General features: G+C 33.6%; 1 protein-coding gene across 1 annotated transcript in view; it reads right to left on the bottom strand.

Annotated features, from left to right (window-relative positions):
• LOC150100680 (phospholipid-transporting ATPase VD) overlaps positions 1–15504 on the bottom strand; it is a 292342-nt gene that overhangs the window by 154030 nt on the left and 122808 nt on the right. The window contains exons 3-5 of the mRNA XM_090401109.1: positions 11418–11622; positions 3558–3643; positions 559–665 (exon numbers count right to left, since the gene is read on the bottom strand). Coding sequence (XP_090257235.1) covers positions 559–665; positions 3558–3643; positions 11418–11622 — 398 coding nt within the window. The remainder of the gene's footprint in view (positions 1–558; positions 666–3557; positions 3644–11417; positions 11623–15504) is intronic.

The following is a 15504-nucleotide window of genomic DNA, read 5'->3' as shown; positions in this document are numbered from 1 at the left end:
CCTGATTGTTTTTACTGTATTCAGGGAGCATTGGGCAGCAGTCGTAATATCCTTATTTTGATGGCGGGCACGAATCATCATGATACAAGTTATTCTCTTCCATGATTCAGGTGGGTTCCAGCTATCCATCCTTTCTGACATCTTGTATATGAATGAAGAAGGGTCCAAACTTTTAAATGAAGAGAAGTGTGTGTTAATACATGTAACTTACGGAAAAATATAATTAATTATAAATATGTCAAATTTATCCCGAACACCCTGTAGATACATTTAACTGCCCTATCCTAAGCAGAATTAGGTTTCTAAGAAACCAAGTTACTTGGCTGCAAAAGGTTATTCAGGCTAAAAGATAAGATAAGCTTCCAATAGTTTATTTACAGTGGATAGGGCAGTTAATCATTCTTGAGGAAACAGTGATTTTATATACACATTATATATATGTTGAAAGTTTTTTCATTTAATTCTGAAAATCAAAATGATTTTCAGAATTAAAAAAAAATAATATATAAAAAGAAATGCAAAACAAAAGTGAAAAGAATTCTTTGCAAAATTACTTACCAGCATATACCACAATGCCTTCCACAAAATCAGTATTTTTAAGGACACAATCCCTGAGTAACAAATTCTCCTTGCTAACTGGTACTTTTTCTCCATTAGGATGTATGCTAAAATAATAAACGAACAACATTAAAAACTACACATTTAGAGAATTACTGCAATAAACTGATCCAGACAGATCTGTTTATTGCAGTATTTGTAAAATATTTGTTTATAATAAAAATACTTTAATGAAAAGTAACACAATTAAATGATTGTGTTACTTGATTGTGATATTAGCGATTCTTAGGATATTGCAGAATGTCAATGTAAGTACAGTTGTGGGATCAGATGGGATATCAGCTTGTGTTTCGTGAGAATGTGCAAGGGAGTTGACTAGGTTCTAAGTTTCAGTAGAGTTCCAAGGGATTGGAAAGAGGGCAAAATAATTCCTTTTGCATAAAGGAGATTTAAGAATGTAGTAGCAAATTATAGACTCATCAGTATCTCAGGAGTGGCGATAAAAGTGTTGGAAAAATTTGGTCAAAAAAGGAATTCAAGAATGGGTGAATAAGAATACTCTGAGGAACAGCATGGCTTTGTGAAGGGTTGGTCATGCCTTAGTAATTTACAAACTTTTTATAACATCGTGACAAATGAGTTAGATAAAGGAAATGGCTACACAATGATTCTGTAGGATTTTGCAAATGCATTTGACAGAATGCCACATGGAGCTCTTATACAAATTAGAACAAATAGGTATGGATAAGACATTGGTTATGTGGATAACAGGGTGGCTGCTGACAGATATCAAAAAATGGTATATGGAGGAGCAGAATCCAGGAGAAAGTGGATGAGGTGACTAATGGTGTGCTAGGGCTACTACTGCTTAATTTGTACAAAAATGATGTAGGAAATAATATAAAAGGAAATATTCTGTTTCTAGTGTTTTCTGATGTAAAATTAGGTGGAGTAATAATTAATCGACACAATGTGGAGTGCTTGCAGGATGATTTAAATAAACTGTCAGTCTATTTAAATATCTATAGTATTCTTTAGAGTAGAATCCAAGAGAATGCAGATGGTAGTTGTGTGTTACAGGGCTATTGAACAGCTAGTTTAATTTGCACATTATGACACATTATGATAGTCATCTGCTTATCCATGTCACTACCTCCATATGCCTTCCCAGTTCTCCACTTTACATGTTTCCATGCAGTATCCTGACCTATTAAAAATCGCTTTGAAAAGTCCAGCAGTAATCATGATATAGATATTTCCTTTACCAACTCATTATTAAAAGTCTTAACTGATTATTAAATGACCCTAAAACTATAGAGGTATAAGTATTCTAAATTCACAGTTGATAAAGTTAAAAGAAGTATTTTATTTAATATATTAAAAGTAAGATAAATACCAAATAATATTCTAAAAGTTATCATAAGTATATATGAAAATAATCAAATACAAATAAGATTAAATTATGAATCATATCCGAGAGAGATAAATCAAGGACACCAACAAGGATGTCCCCTTTTTCAGCAACTCTTTTTTAATATTTATTTAAATGAAATAATAATAAAATAGATTTCCCATCAAGAGATTAAACTTTCCCCTACTGTAAACTTAAACACTTTCCTTTTTGCTGGTGATCAAATAATAATTACAAATTCTGAATTAAATTAATAATAGACAGCAAGATTTTAAAACAGGTCAATTCATTTAACTATCTAGGATGTATGATAACATCCTAGATAGTTAAATGAAAATGTATGAAAATGATATAAACCTAAAAAATTGCAAAATGTTTAAAAATAACAGGTATTGTAATTAACTCTATATTTAAACCTAACCTAGTTCAAAAACAAACTAGACTAAAAGTATACAATACATTAGCCCAGTCCTATTGTATGGATGTGAAATCGGGACAATAAAACAAAAAAGACAAAGATTAATAACAGCTGAAATGAAGTTTATGAGAAAAACTGCAAAGTATACTCCATTCAATCACAAAAGAAATGAAGATTTTATGAAAAAACTAAACCAGGAATCAGTAATAGAAAAAATAAAGAAATATGAACATAAATGGATGGAACATGTTGAAATAATGAAAACAAAGATTACCAAAATAAGTATTAAATTACAAACCATTAGGAAAAAGAAAACCAGGATGTCCTCTAAAGAGATTCAACAATGACTTCTTAGGCCAGAACAAGCTATTGTAGACCTAAATCCATGAAAAGTATGATGATGATTATTAAAAGCAAGACCAAGGGCTCCAGAAATCCACTCACTACAGGCGAGTTATCAGAGACAAGTGGCGACTGAATAATTTTCAGTCTGGTTCTGAATGCATTCAACATATATTATTTTCTTTGCATAATTCACATTTTTTTCCCGATTTTAAAACATCCTCATTCACTGTTAAGTTATTTGATTACGTTCTCACTCTTCTTTTTCATCTCCTTCAGAAACTAATCTCATTTCATACCTGCCAAAACAAATTCATTCACTTTCCCTTTTTTTGTATTCTAGCAGCCTTAATCTTCACACCCAGAAAAATATGATTTAATCACCTCTTATCATGAACTTACCATATGATACTCTCCCACATTTTTCACTTCACCTCCCCACCCCCCTCTGCCATACCACATACTAGATACTTCTCTAGTCTCTTGAGCTCACATCTGTCCTAAGAAAGACTGTATATACACAATATTTCTCCTGTATGATGCTTATCAGAAAAGTATAATTTGTTGACTCACTGAATTTTATCAATTCATTTAACCAAATACACCTTTAAATTCCAAGTTTTGGTGATTATATGTACTTCAAAATCTGCACTACAGCCCTTAATATTCAAGCAATGCTTTCTTTATAAATTAAAGGTTATGTTTAGTAAAAAACGTAGATGGTGGAAGTCCCTAAATGTTGAATAATATTTGATGTCTTTACTAATCTTTAATTTTAAATGACTTTATACATTAAAGAAAAATAATTACTATCTAACAAGAACTCACATGCTTCCATTGAACCTGTATATTTTATGATTTGGAGGATCACATTCAACACTGCTCTGAAATAGTGTTGGATGAAAGTTCTCACCCTATAAAAAGAAATCAAAATAAAAGGTAAATTATGTTATGATGAACTATTAAAAAAAAGAATAGCATATATATTTATTATTATTATTTCATTCATGATTAGCAAAACAATGTCTACTTTGCAACTTAAGTAGCAAAGGTGATCAAGATTTTACAAAAATTTGTCTAGTCTCAAAAGACAATTAGCAGTTTACAGCTGTCATACCAGTAAGACCTTAAAGAAAGACACTAATGAATGTCAGATATTCAGATTTATGGACAGAGCTCAATGTTTTCGCCATGGTAAAGGTTATACACTGTATTCTCACAAGATCTCTGAGACTTTCTAAACTTGTGAGAAGTTTAGAAAGCAAAGCCAAACACTGGTTTTTTACTTGTCCATGAAATGGTCAATATTTACGAGGGTGTGCTGAAAAGTCACTGCAAAGCCAAACACTTGTCCATGAAACAGTCAATATTTACAAGGGCGTGCTGAAAAGTTATGATAATCACCATGAAGGAATTGAGGTGTCTGACATGTCTTCTTATATATCATAAAAGAAAAAGAACAAATTATTACAGTTTGATGAAGCATGGGGGTTAAAGGGTTTAAGATATGTTCTTTCATGTGGTTATATCAGTTGCTTTAATATCATTTTTGTTCTAGGTATTTATCAGAACTTGTATGATCTTTCCTTTTAGTAGTTTCTGATGCCAAATGAAGATCATTTAGGATAATTTAGTTATAACTTTTTATCATTTCAATAGTTTATCATTTCTAGAGTCAAAGAACTAAAGCATTATATAAAAGGAGCAAGAGTTCTCAAACATCAGTCTGCAAATTGATTATCACATATTTATGTCTGATTTGATATATATCAAATCCAGAAACTCTGGAGACTAAACAAGGAACTTTCTCAAGTACTTCAGGTTCTCAAATAAATGGAGCAATGGTCTCAGCACTGCATGGTGAAATTTATCTTCCACCTAAAGATGACCACAAACATCCTTGCCCATGGTGGGAATTGAACCCAGAGCTTACTGATTAGAAAGCTGGTTGGAAAGCACATATGTTAATCTGTAGGTCAACCAGGCTGGCAAACACAGTGACTAATCACGGCTACTGCCAAATTTTTTCCATTTCATTCATTCTCTTACCTCGATTTTAGTTATTTTTTCCATATATATTTATGCATACACATGTCCAACAATGCCAAATTAGATTATCATTATAGATAAATTTTAATTAACCTATCCCAGTATAACAGCTATCTAATCCTTTCTGAAAGTTACATAAATTCAACATCCTAAAACCCACTGATAAAGGCCAACCTAGCATAGCCTAGTTCAGCCAAAGTCCAAACTCCTGCTATCTTATTATATATGCCATAAACTTATAAATTTGCCCAATTACAATTAACCAATCCATTTCATAACTATCATGATATAATCCATCTAAACACAGTCAACTTCTCTGACTTTTCTCAATTTCTCTGAAAGCACAGATTTTATCACCTGGTTTTCATGGGAATGAGGATATATGAAAAGCATTCAGAGTGGTTTCTAGTCTGTGGAATATGAGGAGAGATTGAGAGAATGCTATTTGAAAAACCTCGTGAACAGGAGGAGAGAGGGAGAGAGAGAGAGAGATAGGATTGAGACATACATTTGTAAGAAGTTACCAGTTGATGTAGAAAAAATTTTTTTTTTCATAGGGATATTTCATTAGAACAGAGGTAGAACAAGCCTTTTTGTTCTACCCTGTCTTCCCCCTCTCATTCTATGAAATATCCCTGGAAACTGTATAAAAGGGTATAAGCAAGAGGATAAGGAGCAAGTTATTTGCACAGAGGGTAGTTAATAAATGGAACGAATTACCTAAAAATGCAGCGAGTTCAGAAACACTGAGTTTGAAGCACAGTTTGATTTTGTGTATAACAGTGGAAACCTTCCATGATAAGTCTTGCCTCCATGGAGGTCTGGTGCAAAAAATATCACTACTACAGGGAAGTCATATGTAATTAATATAGTCCATAGAGCCTCTGTATCTAAGTCAGTACAGACAAAGCCCTTTGGTTGGAAAGACCTGGGTTCAATTCCTATTTATGACATGAGGAACCTTTATCTGGTCTCTTTTGACTAAAGGTGAGTTAGAGGGTTTTTCCACCTGAAAACTCAGGGTTTTTTTGCCTCTCAGAACAGGCAAACAGCTTTGTGAACACACATGGATCTACGGTCATCAAAAATATATATATACTTAATCTCTCGCCAGGAGGGCTCAACCTCCCCCAAAGGGATGGGGGGGGGGGAACCCATATGAATATTATTAATATAGTCCATCACTAATGCTTCTGATATTATCAAATCCAAGATCCCATTCCTTTGTGTAGGTTCTCATGTTTTGTTAGATAACATCACAAATCAGTAGCAAATTACTACCCATCATATCATCAGCTCTCTCATGCTCTCAGTTAATATCTAACATTTAAATCCCTTAATAATAGTTTACTTTTCATTTGTCGAAAGGAAACTTGAAGAACAAGCCACACAGAGGTTGTCAGGATCAGTTATCACTTTAAAACAAATAGCTGAGAAATCACAGGAATATAACACACCTATATTTAAATTATATAGATTTGATAAGGTGTCAAGAAAAAAACTGTTCAAAATGCTACAACTATATGGTACAAATGAGACATTATACTGAGCAGTATATAGTCAATATTTGAGCTTAAGTCAGCAATTAGAGCTGATGGAGATAAAGGAAAGTGGATAGATGTAAAATCAGGTGTGAGATAAGGGTGTGCACTATGTCCACTGTTATTCATAATCTATATACAGTATACATCACATTATGAAGGATAATAGCATTAGAACTAATATCAAAATTGGATATATCTCCACTATTTATGCAGATGATATACTGAGTTTAAGAATGGAAAAATCTACAGGATTCCTTAACTAATAACTGATGTAACAAATTTGGTATCAGGGTTTTTTCCTTCTGGAAACTCAGGTTTTTCATCCCACATACAGGCAAAATCGGTCTTCAACACACACGCATACACTTTACAAATACTGCTAGTGATGGTGATGAGTGGTAGATGGCACTGATGGTAGTTGTGTGTAGCAATAGAATTAAGTAGTGGAGATGGTTAGATATATGTAGCAGCATGGAGTAGAGTGCTCTCCTGCGATGAGTCCTTGGAGGTGTCACATAATAATAATACTAATAAATTTGGTGTGAAAAAGCAATAAAAAAAACCAGACTATGAAAATAGGCAGGAGCATTGAAAACATCTGAATGGAAAATTAACATAACAAGTAAAACATTTTGGAACAGGAAAGGAAACGTGAGCAAAACAAGCATTTGATGCCAGTAAAAAAAACCCAGAGAGTGACTACACCAGTTTAAAAACCCCATCCCAAGAAAAATAAAATTACAGATGAACCCTAATAATTATGCAAAATTAAACTATGCCACTCATCCTTCTTTATACAGAATCCAGCAAAGATGAATAACTTCTATAACATAATATAATGCAATAATAGTCAAAATTATGGAGATCAGAGAGCACTTGCTTCCAACACAAACACACATCACCAATGAAATAAGTAACAGCATATTTCCATGGTGACCAATATGTAATGACAATTACATCATCCTATCAAGAAACATGAAACAAATGTGAATTAATCATTACCATAATACAGGACCCTCCAGATAAATCAAGGGCTCACTGCAAGAGATCCACTTAACCCATGCTACTCATCATGCTTCATGAACTCATATACAGGCAATGTATGCGATATTCTTAATGACATCATCTCTCTTACTCATCAATTAACTAAGAAAAAAATCTATACTTAGGGCTCAAAAAATTATGCAAAATCCTATTTGCCAAGACACAGTGGTATAGCTAGAGCTTTGCTGCCCGGGGCAGTCCCCGAGTTTGCCACCCCTCTCACCACACAACAAAAATATTACAAAAAGTCAAAACGACGTATAGGGAAATAAATTAAACACTATGTTTATTTTTGAAGTAAAACTTTAATTTCAACATTCTAAAATGTTATTTTTCTCACTTTTCCATTAGCAAAATCATGACATTGGCGAAGTCTATTTCATAATAATGTCGGTAATTCTTCATCTATTTTATTTAGAAAAATTCTTCTCACAACTAGCAACACCTACAGCAATTGTGAGGAAAATTCGCAGTAGTATAATATTTGGAAATGAGTTCTTGAGACTGTATTTTAGAATTAACTGCAAAAGTTCAAAAGGGTTCAAAGTGCCACCTAGGGCTGACTGCCCTCTCCACCCCTCCCTAGCTACGCCTCTGTCAAGACATCCGATCCCCACCCCAATTTTTTTAATGATGTGTCCCAATAAGTCAACAGATGATATGGTGCTGTTTTGAGAACATTTCTTTGTGTGAGACCTATTCCAAAAAAGGATAAGTCAATAAACAATAAGAATAGCAACAGTAAAAACACTGATTTTTATTTTTTTTAAATATTTGTTACATTAATTTTTTTAGTGGAATGGTCCTTTATATTATGCATATTCTTCTGTTTTCTTAAAGTTAAAAAAAAAAAAAAGATTTTGTTTAGAAAGTTATTATTACTAATTAAAACTAATATTGGCTGGGCAAAAGTCCTACAATTACACCACCAATTGGCTTTGGCCGGGTATTCTTGGCCATTGGGCTGAATGTCTGCAGGTGAGGGTTTCCAAGATGAGAGGTAGTTTGATACAACCATATTTGTTTAGGCTGAGATAGTTGGTCAGGGCTGCAGCAGGTTCGAGGAAAAGCCTCTCATATTTAAAATTGCTTCAGTGGAGTAAGGTGGCTTTTTTTCATAATGGATCCCATGCTAGGTATCCAGGGCATGGTCTGCTAATTCTGAGCAGCCATAGTGGTGGAAAACATTAGGACTACATGAGATGTAGTCCTGATGTTCTGATATGCATATATTGGCTAGCCTATTTATTTTCCCATAATACGAACAGTTGCAGCTGCAGGGTTCAAGTGGTTTCAGCTGGTCTTTGGGGAGCAGATAAGGATTGCTAGCTTTCTGTGCAGTTTATAAGTGGTCACAAGATTGTGCTTTTTTAAGATCTTGGTCACTTTTTTTTTTTTTTTTTTTTTTTTTGAGATGCCACGAATATAAGGAACGGTGATAAATTTGCTGTAATGTATATTTGGAAGGGGGAGGTATGGGTACATGGTGTCAGATTTCTTTTTTTTTTTTTTTTTAATCTGGTGGGAGGTGTAGCCACTGGGTTAAAAATGTGTTTATGTGGGTGAGATCTGTATTATCTGAGCAAATTAATTTTGCCTGGTGGATGTTTAGGAAGGCAGATTATTGTTACTTTCTATTTCTGGTGTGAGATTCTTGAATGTTGGCTGTTCAAATCAGATAGGAAAGTGTGTAAGGTGTCCAAGGCCATGTGGCTCAAATTGCAAACACATTGTCTATATAGCTTAGCCAAATAGTAGGGAAAGAATTTAGAGCATTCTTTTCAAATGTCGCCATAAAAAAGTTAGCCAAGGACTTCATGGCTGTTTTCTCTCTCTCTCTCTCTCTCTCTCTCTCTGTGTTTGTAGAATTTTCCTAGCTAAACAAAATAGCCTGAGTTCATAGTGATATTGAGAAGAAGTTCTACTTGGATTAGAATCAAGGTCTCCTTAACTGGGACATTTATGAATAAGGAGGAGACATTGAAACTGACCATTAGATCAGTGTTGAGGAGGGTTTAAAATGGGCTGAATTTTCTTTTTAATGTGTGAAAAGGTATTGCTAGTAGTATGAAAAAACACTGGGTAAATGTTTGGCTAATTTGTAGGTGGGTGAATCTATACCATCTGCAATTGGGCATAGTGGTACATTCTTTTTATGGATTTTTGGAAGTCCATAAATACCCTATTTTAGTCCATAACCCCCCCTATTTGTGGATTTTTGAAAATCTATAAATAGGGGTCTGGGATTGTAAGGTTTTAGTTTGTTGGTCACATCCACTGGCCAGGAAGCAACCAACAAATTCAAATTCTTATTCTAAAAACATTTCTTTCTAAATTCTAATTTTATCATAACTGATATTCAGAAGGTTCAAACATACCTTACAAATTATCTTAATGCTATCACTTTCAGTTTTCTGGTACAAACCAGCTGTTCATCATAGTTATAGTTCATACATAAATATGGATATAAGCTCGTGGAGATAAAGTTATTAAATGAAAGTGAGCCAAACTGCTCTATTATGCACCACAACTGCTAAATGTTTATTGGTACATATGTTCCATGTGCCAAAGTACACAGTAGTGCATGAAAACTTTATATATTGTAAAAATGGCTTTCTTAGCTTTATTCTTTCTCTGCTTTCATTCGTTAGTCTGTAGAAAGCAAGTGTCTTGAACACAGATGAGGGGGGGGATATCTCAATTTGTGTCCCAACCACCTCATCTGAGGTGGTTGGGACACAAATCTGCTTCTAGTAGAGGACTTGGCCAGCTTTGCTTTTTTTTTCAAAAACGACAGTACTGAGGATATGGTCATATGCATATTATAATACTCAAAGGTAAGTTGTCCCAAAACTTACCTTTGAGTATTATAATAAATATATAGTTCTCAGACATGAAACATCACTACTCAACATGCAATTTCATGTCTGAGAACTATGTATGTAAATACAGCTTGCCTGATGGTTTTGTAAAGATGAATATTTGGGATGAGTTTGCAGTGATGAGTTAGGATTTTCCAGAAATTAGCCAGGCTTGCCCAAAATAAAACTTTTGTTTTCTTTTCACTGTATCATAGCATCAATATATAGGAACAAAAGGGTACTAAAAATCTACTTCAAGAGTGTTGTAATTAGCTGCTGCTAGGTAAAGAATATCAATAATATTTTAAAATTAACATGTTCGCTACCACGCTCCTCTGACATAGTTTGTTACTGCATGCCAAGCACTTTCACTTCTACAAGGTCAGTATGAGTTATCTCGTAGCTGGTTTATCATACAGAATTTTGTTTCATACGACAACTACGGGTAATCTTGTATAACCCCAACCTATGTCTTACATGCGCTGACCACTGTGTAACTTGAGTTCAGAGTCAGCGACGTTCAGCATTCAGTGCAGTAAGGTTTATTGCGTCAAGTCTTACAATTATTTAAAATTATCTAAATAAAAACCTTCAATTATGCCATGGCCAGTAAAAGAAAGCTTACTGATGAAGAATTAGAAACTTACACTAATATGAGCGATGATGAATGGAATGAATTATTTGGTCCTGATTCCGAAGATGATTATAATCCTACAGACGACTCTAGTGATGACTCAGATGATGATATATCATATATAAATATATGTATATGTTGAAAAAACTTCAAAAAATTGTTTTATTTGCATTAATAAATACACAGTTCACACAACAATACCTCTTATAATATACTATACTTTTGCTGAAATTATTTTCCTTTTACCAAGCCCCCAGACGTGCTCTCCATTTTATTCACAAGCCAAGGGTTCAAATTAACGTGCTTATACTATAGGTTAATCCGTGCTTGGCATAGGAGGTCAGTAATCGACATAAGAGTACATTCGTAGTTGGTGTGTGAGGCTCATATACCAACTATGAGTATACTCGTAGTTGGCAGCGAACGTGTTAAATTCAGCACTACTTTTAAGGCTTTAGTTATATAATCCTGCTTAGTTAAAACTTATTATAGACTAATTTAAATATATAGTTAAAAATTTGATATAAAAACAGTTGTGAACATTGATAGTGTATACCTGAGATGCATATCCTCTAACTATTTCTCTTTGCTTGAGATTACTTTCACCATCCAAATTGGCAGTTTCTATGTAGCAAAGACCCTGCTCTTCACTACATCTGATAAGCAATATGTCAGCTGGAATGACCTCATTACAAGAGAGATGTACAATATCACCAACCTTGACATTTTTCCAAAGTGTTTTTACATAGCGATTTTCATTCCTGTAAGATATTAATAATTATATATTACACATATTGTAAATTAACTTATTGTAATAACATATTACAACATCATAATGTCATTCAATCATACAGTATTAAAAAGTTTGGATTATAATCAGATAACAACGTGCAATTAATTCATAGCAGTATAGTCACATAAAGGCTGTAAAACAATGAGTAGCTATGTGATATTATTATCATATGACACATCCAAGGAGTCTAAGGACTCATCAAGGAAGGGCACTTACAACTCTCTGTCTCCACCACTTAATCCACCAACTATACAGAATGTCACTGCCATCATCGTTTACACACAATGGCACCTACTGCCCACCACTACCACTAGCATTTTTTTTCTATAATTTGCACGTGTTCTCATGGCTGGATTTGTCAATACATAGGCTGAGGTTCAGGAAGAAAAAAACCCTGCTACTTCCATATGAGATAGGCTAATTCACCTTCAATTGAAAAAGCCCAAATAAAGATTCATCTCATCACAACAAGAATTGAACTTTGGCCTTTTCCAATTGAAGGGTACAATGTACCATTGTTCTTCCAATTGCATTACAGAGGCATTTATATGCCATCCTAAAGAACTTATCTTGTCACACAAGATAGTAATTAAATATTAGATGAAGCTTTCAGATGGAACAAAATATGACTGATAATGGATTCTTTTATTATTGTAGAAAGAATTTAAGATCAATAGAATAGCAACTTTAAAGATCTGTCTCCTTTCCAAGAAATAGGTCGAACATCAGTTAATTTCAAAACTACATTACAAACAGTGATGGAATGGCATTATAAAATATATACTTTTGCTTTTTAACAGTAATAGTTCTGGAATTAATTATTTTTCTCACTTTATTTCTCAGAATCCAGACAATAATCTAAATCAAGCATTTTTTGTTCTTTTAAAAATTATCTACATTGGGTCATCTCAACCAAATTTTTGAACATAAATTATCTTTTCTATGACAAACTTAAGTTCACCTTAATTTGTTATACTATCTTTGAGCCATATTGTAAGATATGTCCCCATCAGCCTACTATCATTTTTCAATTAAAACTAGCAAAGAAAGGGGTCGGGGGAAACCACAATAATAAAAGCTAAAAAATGTAAAATATGGGGGTGGTCTGAAAAGTTTTCGGCCTCGACCATAGATGGCAACACTATCCGCAAGATTTTTTTTTCTAAGTTGATACATCTGTCATAAGCATCCATGTGAAATTGCAAGTCATTCTATCAAGTAGTTTGTTTTATACAGCTGTCTGAAGCAAAAGTGTTGTCTGTATCCCTTGAAATGGATAAAATTGAGTATCATGCGGTTAAAATTCTTTGTAAAAGAAGGTTTAATGCCAAAAGAAATTTATTTGAAGTACATAGAAGTTTATGGGCACTCTTTTCCTTCATTTTCACCAATTAAGAAATGGGCTGCCGAGTTTAAACGTGGCTGTACCAGCCTTGAAGATGATCCATGTGAAGGACGTCCAAAAAGTGTAACAACACCAGCAATCAGGTGCACGATATGGTATTGGATGACCGGCAAGTCAAAGTGCGTGAAATTGCTGAGACTATAGGCATTTCAAAAGAACATGTAGGATATATTTTGCATGAAGAATTGCAAATGAAAAACCTTTGCACAAGATGGGTGCCATGCTTGCTCACAGCAGATTAAAAACTCGCTCGCATGAAAATCTCTGAACAGTGCTTGGAGTGTTTTAACAAGAATAAAACTGAATTTGTGCATCGATTTATTACTAAGGATGAGACTGTGATTCACCATTACACACCAGAATCCAAACAGCAGTCAAAACAGTGGACAGAAGCTGGTTGTTCAGCGCCAAAGAAGACAAAGTCGGTTCCATCAGCAGGAAAGGTCATGGCATCGGTGTTTTTGGGATGCTAAAGCCATTTTGTTTATTAATTATCTTGAACAAGGTAAAACAATAACCAGGGAATATTATTCCAATCTTTTAACCAGACTAGATGAAAAAATTCATGAGAAAAGACCTGGTTTGCAAAAGAAAAAAATCATCTTTCATCAGGACAATGCACCTGCCCAACAAAGGTGTTTTGGCAATGGGAAAATTAAGGGATCTGCACTATGAATTTTTGGAACATTCACCCTATTCCTCAGATTTGGCTCCTCCTGATTTCTATCTCTTCCCAAAACTAAAATTCATTTTTCTTTGAATCAAGAGTTGATTGCAGCTGTAGAGAAGTATTTTGCAGATCTTACTGAGAATCACTACAGGGATGGGATAATGGTGCTGGAGCATCGCTGGATTAAATGTATTAGTCTTAAGGGAGATTATGTTGAAAAAAAAAAAAAAAATTCAAATTATAAATTCATTTTTTCATTGTTAGGCCAAGAATGTTTCAGACCACCCGCATACACACACATTATTCACACTTAGTTTTTATAGTTAGCTATTTTAAGTTTTTTGTGACTTGACTTTGAATAGCAACATAGCATACTACTACTATTTTGAAATATTATGCTCAAGCTGATAAAGAAGAGAATAAAATATATGGTGATTAATTAAAATAAAACTTCAAATTTATAAACCTGAATGTTTTTACTTCACAAGTAGATGAATTACTACTGAAGTTTGAACTGTAGTGAACAAATTCATATTAGCCCTGATATTTGTTCAGGGTTAATATATAACAACTGAATAACAACAGCAATTGTACAAGAGCTTTCTAGAAGCATGGCATATGTGCAAGCATTTTGAAATCAGGAGAAATAAATTCTCAGGTTACAATAATGTGATGCAGGCATTTACTGTTCTCCATGCAAGTAAGAGTGCTAAAGTAGGAAAAGTAGCTTCCCAAGTGGAGGATATTAGCAATTTCTGTGGTGTTAGCAGTTGCCAGGTGAGAAGTAGTGAATTAAGTGGAAAAGTACAGCTATTTTGTGAATTAAGTGGAAAAGTACCCTACCTACTAACTTACCTTCAGTTGAAAAGCTCTTGCAAAAGATTCTCCGAGTTCCTAGACAGGATTCAAACCCGGGTCTTTCCCTAATGCTGAATAAGCTATGAAGGCTCAAAACTATGGCAAATATACTTTGCCAGGAAAGGATAGATGTGTACATCAGCACAAGAAGAGAAATATGATCATAATTGAACACATTTGGGTATTATCACAAGTAAGAGGAAATAACTTTATGAGAAATAGTCATTTTGCAAATGTTTCTATCAAAAAATAAAAGATAGCAATGTTCACAAACTGGCAATTTCTGTAGTTAATTACTACAGTCAGTTGCAGGTAAAAATTATGACTTCCATAAGGGTATAATTACATTCTGCATATCTTGAAGTGGACTTTAGACTTTATTTTAGACTTTATTTAGACTTTAGACTTGATGTAGACTTTATTTAATGAAGACCTCGAGAATAAATCTGTATTCGTCTCAGTTGATCTTTAATTTGCAGATATTTAAAAGACTGACAAAAAAAAAAGTAATTCCAAAATAGTGTAAATATGTGGAGATTTTGCAACAAAATAAATAGAACTATAGTTCACAAAAAAAAGCAACCATTACTACTTACCTTTAATGATATTCACGATGCAGTTTGAATGGCATTCATCTGCAGTTTGAATGGCATTTATTGTTACTGTGTCTGGCATTCATCTGCTATGCCAGACACAGTAACAATAACATAAGGCAACACTGATATTTTTAAAATCATGCAACAGAAGACATGCATTTGTGTTTTTAACTGTTGGTTAGAACTAAAATATTTTTCCCTAAGTTAGTTATGCTTAGCAAATCATTTACCAAATACTTTTTATAAAATGAATGTGGTTGTTCTTCCATAATTTTTCTTTTTCCTTTAAATACAAATAAGAAATATCCATCAAGAAAACCA

This window comes from Typopeltis vanoorti, chromosome 12 (genome assembly GCF_054136105.1).
Source record: "Typopeltis vanoorti isolate ZY-2024b chromosome 12, IOZ_Tvanoo_1.0, whole genome shotgun sequence".
Classification (NCBI taxonomy): Eukaryota; Metazoa; Arthropoda; class Arachnida; order Uropygi; family Thelyphonidae; genus Typopeltis; species Typopeltis vanoorti.
Note: the sequence above shows the minus strand (reverse complement) of the source record. Positions and strands in the feature narration are given on the sequence as shown.